Here is a 20106-nt window from a genome sequence, read left to right on the forward strand (position 1 = left end):
TCTCTCTTCATGCTGCTTTGCTTGGAAGTGGAGTTCGCGTGTGTGCCACATCCTTGGACCCACAGGGCGTGCTCAGCTGTGGGGTGGGAATGCTGATGTGAGCTCTACTCCCGTTTCTTCAAACAAAGGTTGAGATTCTCAGGGTTCAAAATACTTCATAAGCAGTTTCTGCTTTATGTGGCTTTTTCTGCTTGAATCCATTTATACTTTGGGTACCCAGCACACAGGCATTAATAGATGGTTTTATATAGAATATTCTAGATTTGCGAAGAAGTGAGATATCAGCCACAGATAAAGTGTTCAGACTCCGCAGGTTTTTAAATGGACATATTGAGGAAGAAACTGAATGAAATGGCATGTCAAAAGTTTATAAATTCTCAGATTTTTATGAATCTCCAATTCTTTAACTATGAATTTTCATCACTTTAGCAAAGTGATTCTTCATTAGTTGGATTGCCAGAAAAGAGAGTGTAGGGGATTTGATGATTTATCCTTACAAATAATTTTGGGGGCAAAAAGTTAATGAGAACAATATATCTTCAGAGGCCCTCTATCAGTCTAAAATGAACTTAGTTTGTTAACTGACATGCTTCACTGTACCACTTGAAAATCATTCTGTATGTAAAGATTTATGGGGATTTTTGCTTTTTGTTGTTGTTCTGTTTTATTAACTGTACTAAAAATGCCTAGTTGCTTTTGAAGATTGAATTTCAAACCCATTTAGGAGTGATAAAATCATCATAAAAGTCGGCAAAGCTTTCGGAAAGTTTAGTAGACCTGACTTAAGCTTAATGAGCAGATTGTCATGAAGATTAATTCCTAGCTATATATTTCTACAATAGAGTTTTACTAGCCTCCTTTGAAATTTGGTCTTCTTTAGAGAAAGTTCCGTGATTCTGATACTGTTCTTCCTTTCTAGAAACAAGCCAATGACCTTGTGAGCACCCTGATGAAATGTACGCCTCACTACATTCGCTGCATCAAGCCAAATGAAACCAAGAAGCCCAGAGACTGGGAGGAAAGCAGGTATAGGGGGAAGCCAGCTTAGGTGGGGCCGGGACCTTTTTTCCTCTGCTCAAGGTGAGCTGTCCTCCATCACAGGCAGGAGCAGCGTCAATTGCCCGCACATGTCTTTGTGGTGCTCTTGCGTCTTAACTTTTTCAGGACAAAGGCTATATACTATTTCTCCTCTGTGTCATCTCCTAAAATGTTAGCAGTGCCATTCATTTCAGAATTAGCAGTTTATAGTGTTGATCTTGGCTAGTCTGGGGGCAGATGGGAAAAAAAAACAAAACATAACCTCATACTGCAGAGTCACAATGGTTTTAAAATGAGTTTGAGGTTCTGTGTAGACATTCTTAGTACACCCAGCCCCTGATTGGACTCACAGGATGTGGCCTAGAATGCTTAGCTTGGGGTGGAAAGTGAAGGGCGGAAGAGCCGGTAGAAATACAATCTGGCATTTGCTGTGCCTCATGAAGACGCCGGAGACACGCTGAAGGCTCTGGCATTCCCCCTAAGCACCGAGCTGATGAGCAGAACGACTGTGGGAGGAAAGATGTCCAAGGGGAATGTGTAGCACAAGAATTCGGCGAGCCCTTTCTGCCCTGACTTCCAAGGAAGCCCACGTCACTGTTCCTCCCACAACTAGCATTTAGGGAAGTGGCCTGGGCAGGAGGAAATGGCGGCATTGAGTAGGAGCCTGTTAAGGTGGTGGCTAGAGGGTGTGAATTTTGTGGCCTACTGGGGGACCCAGACACACCTTGTTCAGAGGCCTGATCCCACTGTCCACAGAAGCATGGGAAGGAGGGCTGGGGACTACAGAGAGGACCCCAGCCATCGTCACCTAATATCAGTCCCAGGATGGGAGCCTACCAGAATTGCTACCTCTTGTCTTCTCTCTTGGAGAAAAGAAGATAGGCTCTTTTAGGTGTTGAGTGAAGAACTCCAGGTTTAGGTTCCACAGGAAGACCAGGACTAAAATTCCTAGCTGCCAGTTACCTCCTGCGAGGGATAGGCGTGTCCATTTTCCATCCTGCCAGCAAGATCCTAAACCATGGCAGACAGATGATACCTGATCCTTTATAGGAAGAAACAGATCCATAGTAAGAAAAACACGTAGGTCAAACATTTACTGTCTGAGAGTTCATTCTGTTTAATACTGGATACTTCAGGGTGCAGTCTAAGTCTTTTCTCTCCTCTGAAGAAGCCAGGCTGCGTGGATGTAGGAGCTGCCATCTTTTCAATCCACAACGTTTCTGAATAGTCTCATCCATAGATGCATATCCTTAAGGAATTTTGCTTTTTTGTTTGTTTGTTTTTTGTTTTGTTTTTTTTTTTTTTTGAGACAGAGTCTTGCTCTGTCACCCAGACGGGAGTGCAGTGTCATGATCTTGGCTTACTGCAACCTCTGCCTCCCGGGTTCAAGCGATTCTCCTGCCTCAGCCTCTTGAGTAGCTGGGATCACAGGTGCCACCACTACGCCCAGCTACTTTTTGTATTTTTAGTAGAGATGGGGTTTCACCATCTTGACCAGGCTGGTCTTGAACTCCTGACCTCATGAGCCACCCGCCTCAGCCTCCCAAAGTACTGGGATTACAGGCGTGAGCCCCCACCCCTGGCCCCTTAAGGCATCTTTTCCATTCAATCTCTGAAATTTTTCAATTTAATGTAGTCAGATTCCTTCTATAATATTGTCCATTAATGATATTCAGGCCCTGATGAGGAGCTCATACTTCCTAAAGTGACCAGCTCTTCTTTGGTCAATTCTTACTTTAGGAGGCTGTACAGTCCTTCTCTAGTTCACTTTAAAAACATGCCATAAGAATCATTCTCGGCCGGGCGCGGTGGCTCACGCCTGTAATCCCAGCACTTTGGGAGGCCGAGACAGGCAGATCACGAGGTCAGGAGATTGAGACCATCCTGGGTAACACGGTGAAACCCATCTCTACTAAAAATACAAAAAGAAATTAGCTGGGCGTGGTGGCGGGTGCCTGTAGTCCCAGCTATTCGGGAGGCTGAGGCAGGAGAATGGCATGAATCCGGGAGGTGGACCTTGCAGTGAGCCAAGATCTCGCCACTGCACTCCAGCCCGGGTGACAGAGTGAGACTCGGTTTCAAAAAAAAAAAGAATCATTCTCATTAATTTGCCACTGGACAGCTTTTCTGTTAGTTTGAGGTGACCATCGTGTTTCCTTTGAATCTTCTCTTCTACAGGTGAATCCCTCTCAGTTCCCTCAACAGTTTCTCTGGGACATGAAATATAAGCATTCCTCATCTGATCCCTTCCCTTGGATGTACTTAGTTTGGCCTCTGCTTTTGTGAAATGTATAGTTCAGCTTCTCCTTCCAGACTAAGAGGGTAGCAGCATTGTCATCTCTTCCCATCTAAAACTGTAATATGCTTACACCTAGGAGTTTTAGGCTGTAGTGAGCCATGATGGAGCCACTACACTCCAGCCCAGGTGATAGAGTGAGACCCCAAGTCAATCAATCAATCAGTCAGTCAAATAGAAAGCATCTTGTTTTGCCCTCTTACGTTGGTTCCCAAACTTGAGCCTGCCTCAGAATCCTCAGGAAGCCTTGTTAAAGCTGAGATTGCTGGGCTCCATCCCAAGTTTCTGATGCAGTGAGTCTGAAGTGGGGCCCATGCATGTACATCTTAAAAATCTTGCAGGTGGTGCTGGTGATGATGGACCAGGCACTGCACTTGGAGAATCACTGATCTAGAGCAAAGAACTAGACTGGGATTTGCAAGACCTGTGTCCTGGTACTGACATATCACAAAGTCATTAGAGCGAGACTCTTCATCTCCTTAGCCCTCAGTTCCTTCCTTCTAAGAGGGTCCATCTAGAATAGGATCTCCTTCAGTCTGACAGAATGAAGCCTTTCAGACAGTGGCTGTCAGTCTGCCTCTGTCTCTGTCACTTTTACACTCACCTGTCACACATACCCACACGTGCACATCCCACCCACGCATACATCCACATGTACACACACACACAATAGAACAGTGATATTAAATCAATACTCCAATACGATTACTCCAATCGAATCTTTAGTCAACCTTAGAAATAAATTATGAGAGTCTTGGAAGCAGAGGTATTGCCAAAGGGAGTCTTAGCCCACCTTCCCCCATTTCAACCTCTATCCACCTGTCCTTCCCAGGAAATACTCTTAAATGAAAACATCTCACTTGCCCTACAAATGCAGTACCTCCCCAAGCACACCATCCTCTACCCCACGTAGATAGTTCTGCTGAAAGCACCTCTAAAATAGAAATTTTGCAATAGCTGCTTGGAAGTTCACCAACCCTAATGCTACCTTCTTGTAAAAATCCACCTTGATTCATTGGAATATCAGAAAATGGAGAAATTAAATGAGTGGTACATTTTATTCAGTAAATCCTCATAGGATGAGGATGGTATTTTCTCTTTTCTTTTTTTTTTTTTTAATGATTCCCCTTCTTTGAATTGCAGCAAAAAATTTTATGACATGCATTCAGATAAACTAGTTTTAAGAAGTTCAAAGTACTAGTTGGTCGAGCATTGATTTATAATTCCAGTAAGATCGCTTTCTGGGATTCCACCCGTAATCCCGGTTTGGGTTTATTGTGTAACAGATGGTTTCACTCCATCAGTGAGTCAGGAGCGTTGGGGTCCATGAAAGGGCAATGTGCTTCACTGGCCAGCATTACACACCCCGCTGAAGCTCCTGGTGAAGAGGGTTACTCATCCCACAAGTTTATGGGGTATGGGGTTTTTCTTTTCCTGTTGCAAATGTGTTTTTGTTTGGGTTCTGGCAAGGTTGCTTGCCCTGGATTCTGAATTGCTGCCTTGCAGAGTTCTCTAGCCCTGATCAATTTGAGTAAACGGCCAGGGAGAGTCTTGGAAAAAGACTCTCTCTGCAAGACGGAGTTGGCATAGCCTAGGGAACAACCGGGCACTGTCTGACCAGTGACTACTGAGGAGGTGACAGTGCTCCAGGAATATGCAAAAATCAACTTGCGTCCCTTTGATGACCCCAAATTTTAAACATTACAGGACTTCCTAGACTGATTTCTACAAGAAAATTTCCTGATGGTGGAAGCTGTAATGAATGAAACAATGTTTTAACATGAGGAATATTCCTTCCTATGTGATTCATGGGAAAGGAACGTTTCTGCTTGAATTAATGGGTGATGCATTCCTGCCTCGAAAGCCTGGCGTGAAGCCAGTATTTATGAAAAGTACTTTGAAATGAGCAGAACCTTTAAATGAACAGCTCCATGCATTTTTCTCACTAGAGAAAAGGCCAGTGGCGAGTTTTAGATTTGGAGGATGAGAGAAAGGAAAAGTAATTATTTTTAATTTAATTACCTTTTTAATTGACATATTTCTTTCTCTCTCTCTCTCTGTCTCTGTCTCTGTCTCTGTCTGACTTATATGGGCAAAGGTGGATATTTAGTACAGACGGGATTTCACTGTGTTGGCCAGGCTGGTCTCGAACTTCTGACCTCATGATCCACCATCTTGGCTTCCCAAAGTGCTGGGATTACAAGCATGAGCCACTGCGCCCGGCTTAACTCTTTGCACATAGAGGCTTTTTAAAAGTTAATAATCTTAGAGGAATCAACATTTCTGGCTCTTGGCTCTGTAAGACCCATCAAACTGGAGACTCTTAAACACTGCTCCCATTGTGACCTCATCCTTCCCATCAGCCAAGGCTGCACCCCCAGTTTGAGCTTCATCTGTACCCCTCCTCCTGTCCCACAGCACCCCGCCACTGGCCTTTCCTATCCTCGTGCCTTTGCTTTCACAGCCCTCTGCCTTGTCCTCTGCACCTCGTGGATTCAACTCACCCCTCCAGGCCCAGGCACATCACAGTGCTCCTGAGAACCCTCATACTGTGAAAAATCCATTTCCTTCTCTATTCTCCTTTCCTGGTTTACATATTGTAGCTGGGAATGGATGAGAATAATAACAGCTTTACTTCGCTCATGCTATGAACTAAGTGCTTTCCGTAGAAAGTACTCATCTAGAAATAAAGAATTTATGCCACTGTTCCCGTTTTTACCGAAGAGGAAACTGAGAGACACGGAGAAGTTGCGTCATGGCAGGGCCAGTGGCACAGCAGGAATGCAGCACCAGAGGCTCCTAACCACTGTGCTGCCTGCGTGGGCTCCAGCAGGAATCACAGCATTGTCCTTTTTTGGTGACCCTACCATGTTGCAATAGGGACTGTGTGTGACTGGCCCACCGTAGACATCTGCAAGTATGAGGCTTACTTGGAAATGGTGGTTTCTGTGAGAGCCTTACTGGGGAGACGGCTGTCGGAAACCTGCGTGACATCGGAATGAGGATGCTTCTCATGGCCTTTTCAGCTCCGCAGCTCCTGAAGGCCCATTTTGCTGAGTGTGTTAGCCCCATTGTCAGCACAGATAACCCCAGATGTACCAAACAGGGAGCACGAGGAGTTACCTCCCTACTGCAGCACAATCCTGACATTCCGTCTTCAAAAGAGAGAGACTTTACTTTTTATGTCTAATTTGCCTCAAATACCATGTTTCCAAGTGTCTGTGTTCAGCCAGCTTGCATAGCACGCAGCCCAGGCCCAATTTAACTTCCCAGAGTGGATGATCTGAAGCAAGTGTTCAGGATCTGTCGGCATCCAGAACACTGTGTTTCCCAGCAAGCGGTGGGTTTTCATAAGGCACATGTGCGTGCTCTACCCTAGACCCAGCAGGCCTACTAAAATAGCAACCCCAAGGTGTGGGGCATGGGGCATCTTCTGGTATGAAAATCCTCATGTGTGAGAATATTAACCTACTAGTTCTTTATGTCCATTTTTTCAAAAGAGATTGCTAGATTTTTACTATTAAGAAACCAGGATGGGCCAGGTGTGGTGGATCACCTGAGGCCAGGAGTTCAAGACTAGCGTGGCCAACACAGCGAAACTCCATCTCTACTAAAAAATACAAAAAATTAGCCAGGCATGGTGGCACACACCTGTAATCCCAGCTACTCAAGAGACTGAGGCAGGAGAATCTCTTGAACCCATGAGGCAGAGGTTGCAGTGAGCCAAGATTGTGCCACTGCACTCCAGCCTGGATGACAAAGCGAGACTCTCTCTCAAAAGAAAGAGAGAGAGAGAAAGAGAGAGAGAGAGAAAGAAAGAGAAAGAAGGAAGCTCTAGCATCATTTAATTCAAAAGTTAAAAGTTCTTTCCTTTAACCTTCTGATAAACCAATATTTTTGTTCATACTCTAGGTGATAGTTAGATGGGTCTTTGTGTTACTTTTATTCTTTGAAACAGATATGTAATGCCCTGTTATTTAATTACTGTATTTTATTTATTTATTTATTTTTATTTTTTATTTTTTTGAGACGGAGTCTCACCCTGTCATACAGGCTGGAGTGCAGTGGTGTGATCTTGGCTCACTGCAGCCTCTGCCTCCCGGGTTCAAGTGATTTTCCTGCCTTAGCCTCCCAAGTAGCTGGGACTACAGGTGCACACCACCACGCCCGGCTAATTTTTGTATTTTCAGTAGAGATAGCGTTTCACCTTGTTGGCCAAGGCTGGTCATGAACTCCTGACCTCAGGTGATCCACCCTCCTCGGCCTCCCAAAGTGCTGGGATTACAGGTGTGAGCCACTGCGCCTGGCCTAATTGCTGTATTTCAATATTTTAAAATGAGCATTGTGTCATCTGAGAGGTCAGCTCCGTGCTCGAACGCTATAAATTGTAGTCTTTTGAGTATGTTTCCCTACAGCTTGGAACTGGGGGTTTGAGGAATGGCTGGTGAGAACACAGGTGAAAGGATTATCCAGTAACGTCCAGGCCCCATTTTCTCCCTTTGCACAGGGTAAAGCATCAAGTCGAATATCTGGGTCTGAAAGAGAACATTCGAGTGAGAAGAGCTGGCTATGCCTATCGGCGCATTTTCCAAAAATTCCTACAGAGGTAAGGAACTAGTGACTCTGGCCTTTTTTAAAACAGGTTTATTGAGCCATAATTCAAATCTATACAATTCACCCCCTTCAAGTGTATGAGTCAATGGCTTTTAACATATTCACAGAGCTGTACAACTATCACCACAGTTAATTTTAGGACATTTTCTTACCCTGAAAAGAAGTCATGCTTCCCTTTGTTGTCAACCCCCAATTTTCCCCTTGCCTCCGGGCCCAGCCAGTCACTTATCTACCTTCTGTCTATAGATTTGCTTATGCTGGGCTTTTCATAGCAATGGAATCATGTATGTGTCCTCTGTGACTGGCTTCTTTGGCTGAACATAAGATTCATCCATGATGTTGCACTTAAACACCTCCTTCCTGTTAATTGCAGAATAGTAATCCATTGTATGGATATAGCGCAGTTTACTTATTCATTCATCAGTTGATAAACGTCAGTTGTTTCCACTTCTTGGCCATTATGAATAATGCTACTATGAAAATCTGTGTACAAGTTTTTATGTGGTCATATTTCATTTATTTTGGTATATGCTTAAAAGTGCAGTTGTGGCCGGGCACGGTGGCTCACACCTATAATCCCAGCACTTTGGGAGGCCCAGGCGGGCAGAGAGACCACGAGGTCAGGAGATCGAGATCATCCTGGCTAACACGGTGAAACCCCGTCTCTACTAAAAATATAAAATATTAGCCGGGCGTTGTGGCGGGCACCTGTAGTCCCAGCTACTTGGGAGGCTGAGGCAGGAGAATGGCGTGAACCCGGGAGGCGGAGCTTGCGGTGAGCCGAGATCGCACCACTGCACTTTTGCCTGGGCAACAGAGTGAGACTCTGTCTCAAAAAAAAAAAAAAAGTGCAATTGCTTGGTCATATGGTAACTCTGCATTAAACCTTTGAGAGGAACTGCCTGATTGTTTTCTGAAGTGACTGCACCATTTTACATTTTATACCACTAGCAGTATTGGAGGCTTCCAATTTATCTAAATCCTTGCCAACATAAGTTATTTTCTAACCATCCTAGTGAATGTGGAGTAGTATTTCATGGTGGTTTTGATTTGCATTTCCCAGATTGCAAATTATATTGAGGATTTTTTCATGTGCCTATTAGTTATTTGTATTTCCTCTTTGGAGAAATGTCTGTTAGGCCCTTTGCAATTTTTTAATTGGGTGTTTTGTCTTTTTATTATTGCATTGTAGTAACAATTCTTTTACTGTTATTTATTGTAGAATAAATCAATAGCTATAACTATTCATTAGGCTGTAACACAACCTAATGAACTTATGTGTAACACATAAGTTCAGGAATTCTTGATAACTGTGCTACAGGAAGGGTGGAGGTTTAACTTGACTAAATAAATTAACAGTATGAAGACAATTTCAGGAAAATATTTAACTCACTTAAGACAATAAAGTTAAAATATTTAACCTCAAAAATCTTGTACAATCCATGTATAAATTTAAACTTGTTTTTATATATCCCTTAACATGTATTTGGCAGGACCCGTACTTAAATTGTTCTTATTTTGTGTTGTTTGTAAAAGGATAAAATGTAGTACCCCTAAAATGTGACATCACTCTTAACTTCTCTAATGATTCTGTGGCGTTCCACTGTATTTCAACATCTATTTAATTTCCTTTAAGGAATAGGGTAACAAAAAAGAAGCAAGCCAAATTTAGTGTTTGATTTATTTATTTAGAGACAAGGTCTTGCTCCATTACTCAGGAGTGCAGTGGTGCAATCATAACTCACTGCATCCTTGAACTCCTGGGCTCAAGCCATTTTCTCCCACCTTGGTCTGCAAGTAGTTAGTACTGCAGGCATGCGTCACCACGCCCAGATGACTTTTTACTTTTCGTAAAGACGGGGTCTCACTATGTTGCCCCGGCTGCTCTCAAGTGATCCTTCCACCTCAACCTCCCAAAGTGTAGGGATTATCATCATGAGTGACCACACCGGGCCAAATTGAGCATCTCAGTCAGAAACAGTTACATCTTCCTGATATATCATGCAGGGGCTGGATATAATGGGTTTTTTTGTTTGTTTGTTTTAATTCAGATTGTATATAACAAAGAACTAGTAGACTGAAGAAGAGGTTAATTACTGTCTTTGGAATCTAGTATTTCTCATAAGACAGTTCTTATTTAGGGCTGTTGTTTCTTGTGCTGTGAGATTAGGACAGCTGACTCACCATTTAGAGGTTTTAAACAAGGGCTAATCATTTCGTATAATAAAGCCTCAGAAACTCAGTCCCCCACATTTGAGTTTCCTAATAATTTTGGAGGTAAGTTAGACTAGGAACAAGGTTCATCCTCTTTGTTCTCTGAATTGAAGACGTCAGTACATCTATAGTGTAAGCAGGACTATGTGAAAGAAATATTTAGGAAGTTGAGAAAATATATTTGTAGAGCTTTTGCATCACCATAGCACCATCCATTTGCTGACAAACAACTGAGATGTTAGTTATGAGACTTCCTTAAACAGATCGGTAACACTAGCTTAGAAGAGAGTTTCTCAGCCTCAGACACTGACATTTTAGGCTGGAAGATTCTTTGCTGCCGAGTCTTTCCTGTCTATCGTGGGATGTTTAGCAGCCTTCTTAGCCTCCACCCACTAGATGCCAGTAGTGTACCTTCCTCTGAGTTGTGACATCCAAAAGCGTATCCAGACATTGACTGATGTTCCCCTTACAGGGCACAGTCAGTTGAGGAAGTTGGGCTTAGATCATCATTTTTAAAATTTTTTTTTTTTTTTTTTTTTAGAGATAAGGTCTCCCTTGGTTGCCCAGGCTGGTCTTGAACTCTTGGGCTCAAGCAGTCCTCCTGCCTTAGCCTCCCAAAGTGCTGGGATTACAGGCATGAGCTACCATGCCTGGCCCCCAAATACCCTTTTATAATTAAGAGGGACTGGGCTCGGTGGCTCACGCCTATAATCCTAGCACTTAGGGATACTGAGGTGGGCATATCACCTGAGGTCAGGAGTTTGAGACCAGCCTGGCCAACTGGTGAAACCTGTCTCTACTAAAAATACAAAAATTAGCCAGGTACAGTGGCTCGCATCTGTAATCCCAGCTACTTGGGAGGCTGAGGCATGAGAATCACTCGAACCAGGGAGGCGGAGGTTGCAGTGAGCTGGGATGGCGCCGTTGCACTCCAGCCTGGGCAACAGAGTGAGACTCCATCTCAAAAAAAAATTCCACACAGCAAAGGAAACAATCAACAAAATGAAGAGACAACCCACGAAATGGGAGAAAATATTTGCAAACCATCCATCTGATAAGGGATTAATAACCAGAATATAGAAGGAGCTCAAACAACTTTGTGGGAAAAAAATCTAATAATCCAATCCAAAAAATGAGCAAAAGATCTCAATAGATATTTTTCAAAAAAAAGACATGCTGATGGCAAACAGGCATATGAAAAAGTGTTCAATATCACTGGTCATCAGAGAAATGCAAAGTAAAACTACAATGAGATGTCTCACCCCAATTAAAGTGGCTTTTACCCAAAAGACAGGCAATAACAAATGCTGGCGAGAATGTGGAGAAAGGGAACCATCCTACGCTGTTGGTGGGAATGTAAATTAGTATAACTACTATGGGGAACAGTTTTGGAAGTTCCTCCAAAAACTAAAAATAGAGCTACCATATGATCCAGCAATCCCACTCCTAGGTACAGAGCCAAAAGAAAGGAAATCAGGATATGAAAGAGATATCTTCACTCCTATGTTTATGGCAGCACTATTCACAATAGCCAGGATTTGGAAGCAGTCTATGTCCATCAACAAACAAAAGGATAAAGAAAATGTGATACAGGCTAGATGCGGTGGCTCACGCCTGTAATGTCAGCACTTTGGGAGGTCAAGGTGGGCGGATCACTTGAGATCAGGAGTTTGAGATCAGCCTGGCCAACATGGTGAAACCCTGTCTCTACTAAAAATACAAAAATTAGCCTAGTGTGGTGGCCCATGCCTGTAATGCCAGCTACCCAGGATGCTGAGGTGGGAAAATTTCCTGAACCCAGGAAGCAGAGGCTGCAATGAGCCAAGATTGTGCCACTGTGCTCCATACAGCCTGGGCGATGGAGCAAGACCCTGTCTCAAAAAAAAAAAAAAAAAGAAAGAAAGAAAGAAGAAAAGAAAATGTGATACACATAGACAGTGGAGTACTATTCAGGCATAAAAAATAATGAGATCTAGGCCGGGCGTGGTGGCTCCCACCTGTAATCCCAGCAATTTGGGAGGCCAAGGTGTGTGGATCACTTGAGGTTGGGAGTTTGAGACCAGCCTGGCCAACATGGTGAAACCTCCTCTACTAAAAATACAAAAATTAGCCAGGTGTGGTGGTGCACACCTGTAACTCCAGCTACTCAAGAGGCTGAGGTGGAAGGATTGCTGGAACCCAAGGTGGAGTTTGCAGTGAGCCGAGATTACACCATTGCCCTCAAACCTGGGTGACAGAGCGAGATTCCATCTCAAAAAAAGAATGAGATCCTGCCATTTGCAACAACACGATGGAACTGGAGATCATTATGTTAAGTGAAACAAGCCAGGCACAGAAAGACAAACATCGCATGTTCTCACTTATTTGTGGGAGCTAAAAATTAAAGTAATTGAGTTCATCAAGATAGAGAATAAAATGATGGTTACCAGAGGCTGGGAAGAGTAGTAGGGGGAGGGGAAGGGAAGTGAGATGGTTAATGCATACAAAAAAATAGAAAGAATGAATAAGACCTAGTGTTTGCTAGCACAACTGGGTGACTATAGTCAAAAATAATTTAATTGCACATTTTAAAACAACTGAAAGAGTACAATTGAATTTCATGTAACACAAAGAATAAATGTTTGAGGAGATGGACACCCCATTTTCCGTGATGTGATTATTATACATTGCATGCCTGTATCAAAATATCTCATGCAGTAAGTAAAAAAGAAAAAAAAAACTCATGCAACCCATAAATATATATACCTACTGTGTATCCACAAAAATAAAACAACTCATCAGTCCAGGTGCAGTGATTCACGCCTGTAATCCCAGTCCTTTGGGAGGCCGCAGTGGGCAGATCACCTCAGGTCAGGAGTTCAAGACCAGCCTGACCAACATGGTGAAACCCCGCCTCTATTAAAAATACAAAACTTAGCCAGGCACAGTGCCGGGTGCCTGTAGTCCCAGCTACTCAGAAGGCTGAGGCAGCAGAATCTCTTGGATCCAGGAGGCGCAGTGAACCGAGACTACACCATTGCACTCCAGCCTGGGTGACAAGAGCAAAACTCCGTCTCAAAAAATTACTGGGAGGATAAAGTTTGGAAGGAAATAATTTTTCTATAAAAAGGACATTTTCAGTCCCCCACACTATATTTCAAAACTGTTATTGAAGCAGTCCACTCAAAAGTGGCTTGAAGTCCAGATATATCAATGGGCAGGGGTATTTCTCTGGAGAGAACACCATTTTCCATAAGACACTTGAGTCTGGGATCTTGGTCATGCAGAATTCATCCAGAGTCCACTGCTGACTGTCTCATCCTGTGATGGTCTCCAGGTAGTTGAACCATCTCATATAACTTTATTTTCTCCAAGCTGAGAGGAAAGGCTTTGTTCATAAAATTGCTTTCTAGGTGTCCACAGAAAGGCTACCAAATGAGAAACAGAAAGTAAAAGCCTGAAGAGAAGGGATATATTAATACCCAGCACAACTATCCACATATGCATGTATTATACACCCTCCCTAGAAAGGAAGTTCACAGGCCTAAACAGAGCCATGGCTCAGAGACTACCCAGAGCATAGTGTTGGCTTAGGAAATACTCCATGTGTTTAGTGTGTGTTATTTTCCTCTCTGGAAAATCCTTTATATTTATCAAAACCATCCCTCTTGACTGAATATTGGAGAGCAAAAATCAAAAGATGCCTTAATTCCCCCATGGGTGGGCCCCATGCTCTTAAAGTAAGTCCTGTGCTACTTGAAACAGTAGCAGGAGGCGCCCGTTTACACCATCTCCCCACTACAACTTTTATGCCTTTATAAAGTGTTTAAAAAAAAAAAAAAAAACTGTTAGAAATAGCAGCCATGTTGCGTCTTAGAAAATAAGTTTCCAGAAAACACCCCTCTGAGGTAGGCAATGTGTGTTTCTTTCTGTGGTTGGCAGCAATAAGCCCAAATATGGATTCTGATGCTTAGGAGGAAGAATGTGGTAGAAACATAACAGATTTGCAAAGTTTATCTTGTAGCATGATTTGCACTTCCTCACAAGCATGCTTCCTCTGACCTTGACCTAGCCTCTCAGAATGTGGGGATGATAAAGGCATGCCTCGTCAGCAAAGGCGTTCCACGTCATGGGCAAGAGAGGAGAAAGAATAGGAAGCCCAGGAAAGCACAGAGTGGTAGAGAGTGTCCTCAGAGGTCAGAAACAGCTTTAATCTCAAGTGCCAGCAGCTAGGAGTCCCTGGGGTCCGAGCTGCATTTCCTCTGAGAAGGAAACCTGGGGTCAGTGATCCAAGAGAGAACAAGAGCCAGGAAGAGATTCCAGGCAGAAAGAGGAGCTGGCACAAAGGCCTTGAGATGAAATATTAGCATATTTGAGTCTTAAACTGAAAATGCATGATGAAAGGAATATAAGCTATTATTGCCATCTGTCCAAAATTATCACAGGCACCAATTAGGCAGGGGCAGCATTGCCCTGTGCAACCTGCTCCCACGAGTATATCCTAGAGAAAGACAGTGGCATGTGTCCTTGGTAGGACAACATGTAGAGTTGGTTTATGCCCTGGTCTCCAGTGCAATACCAAAGGATGGGGTCAGGATGTATCAGGCTTCATGGAAGCAAAGGAAGCCCCAGGCAACTCCCATGTATTGCCAAGACCCTCACCAGTGGAGGCCTTGTCAGGATAAGGGAGAGAAAGTCTGTGCAAGGTTCATTACGGTAAAAACAAAACAAAACAACGCAGCATTAATTTTGTAGGAAAAAATGTGAGTTGCCATAAAGACCCATTTCCAGTTGCACAATAAATATACTTTAGTTTATAATTTTAGGTTAGATCAAGCCAAGTAAAACTGTACTCTTAGAAGCTTGTCACCTTGAAAGTCTATAGTGATATAGACTCACTTCTATCCTCCATGAACTTTCTGCCTCACCCAATTAGATTCCCAGCACCTACTCATTTTCACTAACTCCCCCAATCACATCTAGAAAGGTTCTGCTATTAGTCATTTATGTGTAGCTTAATTTGTTTTGATTAATGTCATTATACCATATATGAAAGTTATTCATGCTAATGTGTGACTTCCACTCGGCATTTTCATTTTTAAGCTTTTTATCCCTAATTAGGCAATAGGAGCATTTACCTCTCCAGAAAGTTTATGATATTATCAGGCAAGATGCAGACATTTGAGAGGAGCAGAGAAGGCTCCTAAAATCACCTTAGTCCCAACCAGCTGGCCCTGTGGGAACCCTGGATCCTGAAGGCAGGGCCACTCAAGGTTCCCTTCTCCCTTGGCTGTCATAAATCAGTCTAATCCTGATGGTAGTTTCTGGGAACAAAGGAGGGCCTTGGCTTCGCTTAAGGCCTGGGGACCTATTGCCTGGGCCCTGGATGTGCTCGCACGTGGGCCACGCCCTCCAGCTTCACACCCACACATGCCCATGATGATTCTGTCCATATTTGACAAACTGTAATGTGCTTGTCTCTCCTTGATTATATCAGCCTCTGACGTAATAGTAATGTGTCTAACATAGGCATATATAGTAGACTGGATAATCTTTAAAAAAAGAATTTAAATGTGAACCAGTCCATGGCTTTTTTGCAGTGTCATAATGAAAGAGACAGACAGGGATTCAAATCATATCTCTGATACTTACTAGCTAAGTAGCCTTGGGCAAGTCATCATTTGCCTCTGTCTCTTACTCTGCAAAATGGAAAACCAACCTGATCAGGTTGCTATAGGAATGAGGAGATCCTACATCAAAAGCTTCGGTCACAGCACCTCATGCAGAGAGAGCACCCATCCGCATTAGCCAGGAGTGTTCATTATGACTGCGGTGTGCCACGCATGGTTTAAGGCTCCGGATGTACAGGAGGGGCCACACAGATGTGGCATCTGGTCTCCTGGAGCTCTCACCTTCATGCGGGAGGCATAAATTAACCAAATAAACCCCAACATGAATATAACTACAAATCAGAGTACATGCTCTGAAGGAAAAATATTACTTGCTGTGAGAGAAACTAACAAGGGAGCAGTTTTTGATTTTTGGTCCAAGAAGTCCTGTCTGGGAGTGTCACTGAAGGTGAGACACCCAAGGGGGAGCCAGCCGAGTGATGAGTTTGGGGAGCAGCACACCAGTAGAGGGAAGAGCAGGGGCAGAGGCTCCGAGGAAGGAAAGGGCATGGTGGGCATGAAGAAGAGGCCATTCTGGAAGAAATGCAGCAAGCCAAAGTGAGCGTGAAGAGGCAAGGTTGAAGAATAGCCAAGGAGCAGATCCCAAGGGCCTCATGACCCAGATGCATAGAATTTCAAAGGTGGAAGTTGATATACCATTGTTGTAATAGCTGCTTAGCAGGAGTTTTATAAAACTCTTTGCGTCGTTAAATGCCCTGAAGAAATCGGGAGATTATTATTGAGACAAGACCATTTGATTTTGCCTAAAGAGCACCCCTGGTGACCTTCCACAATGCTATTTTTAGACAGTGGTAGAAAGAGTACACAGGTTTTCACCAGGGTGTTGACAAAGGAATGCTGGGAAGGGGAAGGAGCGGGAGGCAGCTCTGGAACGGGCATCCCAGACTGGGGACTTTTGCAGTCATGGCGGTCCATGCCTGAGCCTTCGAACAGCTGGTAAATAGTTGATCAGTAACTTCGCAGCACTGGGCACCTTCAGAGCGGAGCTCTTGCTGCCTTGCCCAGGTAGAAAGCCAGTGCGGTCCCGCCCAAGTGTGATTCTCTTCTCCCCCATGTCTCCACAGGTATGCCATTCTGACCAAAGCCACCTGGCCCTCTTGGCAAGGAGATGAGAAGCAAGGCGTTCTGCACCTGCTGCAGTCGGTCAACATGGACAGCGACCAGTTCCAGCTGGGGAGGAGTAAAGTGTTCATCAAAGCCCCCGAGTCTGTGAGTGCTTGGCTGGTTCTCCACTCTCTTCCCTCTCGCAGGGCCCCCGCCAGCCCTGCTCCACCCCTTGGCTGGCTTCTTTTTCTCATTCTTCGCTTCACGCCATCAATGTTGTCTCCTCAAAGAAGCCTTCCCTCCCTTCCCGGTCTAAATGGGTCCTTCCCTAAACACGTGCTCTCCATAGCCCATCACCGCCCCATTCATTTCCTGCAGAGCACTGAACAGGCAGAAAAAGGGGTGTCAGAGAGTGGCTCCTTCCTCACTGACTGTCTCACTCCTCTCTAGCTGCTACACTCCTTGAGGGCAGGGACTCTGTTCCATATGTCTCTATATACCCAAAGTCTCACACAGAAAATGCTCAATAGTTACTTAGTCTCTAAGAGTGTCTAAGCTAAAGAGGGACTCCAGTGTCCCACCCATGGTTAGTTGACACCAAGTCAGTTACACATAGGCTCAGGATTCCTCCTGGAAGGTGCCGCAGAGTGCCAGGTGGGAAGTCCCAGGACTGTACCTAGAAGGTCTTGGGGGAGCCTAGAAAGGACTGTGAGGGGGAAAATAGGTGGGAAGGAGAAATTTCTGGTTTAGAGAACACAATACTTACCAGTAAGGCGTTCATAATACACATTCACAGTTCGCAGACAGACCGCTACAGCTGCATTTAGAGACACTTCCTGCTTTCCTGATGAGAATGTGCTCAGTGAGCCCCATGAATGCCCACAGGAAGTTCTGTTCAGTTCTTCTGCCTAGCTTGCCCCAGGGCTGTAGAATAAAGACATTCATTCCTTTTTAAGCTGGAGAAACTGCTGGAACCAAGGTTCAGCATCATCGTTTCTCGAGGCTCCCTTAACCGTCACAAGACCCCGTTTCAAGAGTCAGTGACGAACTTGGCAGAAATCAGTCATCAGACCAAGGGGAAATCGTATGGGGACTCAGAGTAAAAGGCAAGCATTTGATGTCAGGCACATCCCAGTCTTGCCGTTAGTTTTCTTCTCCTCTAAGGTGAGCCCCATAGCCACTGTTCTGCCTGCCTCGTAGGATCAGCCCGAGACGCAGGAATGATAATGGCTATAACTGAATGGCTTTGTGAGACATCAAGATTATTAAATAAGTAAGCGGCACGCAGAGATGGAACCCGTTTATGAAACGTTTGTGGTAGCATTTTTCGACTTTGAGTTATTTGTAGCTTCACAAGAATTTTCATTTCCAAATATAAGTGAAAATGTTGTGTCATTCACCATTAAGCAACCCACAGAACAGTTCCTGTTCTTTCTAAAATGGGATGGAGTGATTTATCGGTGCAATTGAGAACTCCTTGTTTCATACCCGCTTTTACTTTTCAACTTGTGAGATTTTCATATATAATTAAAACAGCCTCAATATTTGTAATACGTTTTTTTTTTTTTCTGATTCAGTTGCGTTGGAGGGGGTTATATTCAAAATCAAGATTTATTTCTGGCTGTCCTTTTCCTTGCCTTACACTCAATTGTGTTATTACCATTACTTGACTCTCCTTTCCCCCATCTTTGACACGTGCACTCACACACGCACACCATCACCTCTGCTCTCTCCCCTGCCCCAAACGCATACATCCCCATCTAGCCCTGACATGCAAATACTTTCACAAAAGTTGGTTTTTAAAATCTGGCGGGGCACAGTGGCTCATGCCTGTAATCTCAACACATTGGGAGGCTGAGTTGGGAAGATGACTTGAGGCCAGGAGTTCAAGACTGGGCAAGTCAGTGAGACCTCAGCTCCACAAAAAAATTTAAAATTAGCTGGGTGTGGTGGTACGCCCCTGTTGTCCTAGCTACTCAGGAGGCTGAGGTCAGAGGATCACTTGAGCCCAGGAGTTCAAGGTTACAGTGCGCTATGATTGTACCACTGCAGTCCAGCCTGGGCAACAGATCAAGAAAGACCTTTCCTCTTAAAAAAAAAAAAAGGAAAAGGAAAGAAAAGGAAAAAGAAAAAAAGAAAAACGACCATGTGTTTTTACCTTAATAGTAAATGTGCTGAATATACAAAATTACCTATTTGCTTTAACAACCCACATCATGGCCGGGCGTGGTGGCTCACGCCTGTAATCCCAGCGCTTTGGGAGGCCGAGGCGGGTGAATCAAGAGGTCAGGAGATCAAGACCATCCTGGCTAACACGGTGAAACCCCATCTCTACTAAAAATACAAAAAAAATTAGCCGGGCGTGGTGGCGGGCGCCTGTAGTCCCAGCTACTCGGGAGGCTGAGGCAGGAGAATGGCTTGAACTCGGGAGGCGGAGCTTGCAGTGAGCCGTGATTGCACCACTGGACTCCAGCCTGGGCGACAGAGCGAGATTCTGTCTCAAAAAAAAAAAAAACCCACATCAGACACCATGAGATTTGTTTTTGTTTTGTGTTACATGTATCCGTGTCTTTTGGCTTTTCTCATTCAGGGTTGTTTTGTGTGTTTTTCTGTTGTTATTGTTTGGTTTGGTTTGGTTTTTATTCTCTCCTCATCTATATTATCAAGGTTTTTTTTTTCTTGAACCTCCCTAATTTCTAACCCCCGGGCTTTTAAAAAGAAGTCTAAAATCCAGCGAATCTTTGAGATAGTCTCTAGGAAGTTGGGAATCGTTTGCCTCTTCATCCTTTCTCTGAGTCACAAGTGTATTTTCTGTGATACGCCCAAAATCGTTCTGGGAAAGAAGAAGGAAATAAGACTTACTCAGAAACCCAATACACAAGATAAGAAATATCAATGGATATTCTTACAACAGGCAGCTGCAGGGCTCAGATTTTAAACTTTCTGTCCAGTTGCTAATCCATGCATTCCACTTGGGGTTTAGAAATCCGTCCTTACGTCCATTGTATACGGCACTGAAGCCGGGGGAATTACATGGCCCCTCCCCTGGTGTTTGGAGTTTGGGTTGTTGTTTCTGCACAGATGGAGCTATGAGAAGGAGAGAAGTTGAGTGGCAGGAGAGGAGAGGTCTGGCTCCCAAGCATATACCCGGCTAAACGGAGACAACAATCAAGCCCAGCTGCCTTCACACCACATTGGCTTGTTTACTTCTGGAACATTTTTGCAATGACT

The 20106-nt window shown here is 44.1% G+C and overlaps 1 protein-coding gene across 1 annotated transcript in view; it reads left to right on the forward strand.

The window, feature by feature from the left end:
* The window catches only part of MYO1E (myosin IE), a 244103-nt gene that overhangs the window by 182533 nt on the left and 41464 nt on the right, over positions 1–20106 (forward strand). The window contains exons 17-19 of the mRNA XM_033189918.1: positions 920–1026; positions 7842–7940; positions 16896–17040. Of these exons, the coding sequence (XP_033045809.1) occupies positions 920–1026; positions 7842–7940; positions 16896–17040 (351 nt within the window). The remainder of the gene's footprint in view (positions 1–919; positions 1027–7841; positions 7941–16895; positions 17041–20106) is intronic.

The sequence above is a fragment of the Trachypithecus francoisi genome, unplaced genomic scaffold (assembly GCF_009764315.1).
Source record: "Trachypithecus francoisi isolate TF-2019V2 unplaced genomic scaffold, Tfra_2.0 Lachesis_group3, whole genome shotgun sequence".
Classification (NCBI taxonomy): Eukaryota; Metazoa; Chordata; class Mammalia; order Primates; family Cercopithecidae; genus Trachypithecus; species Trachypithecus francoisi.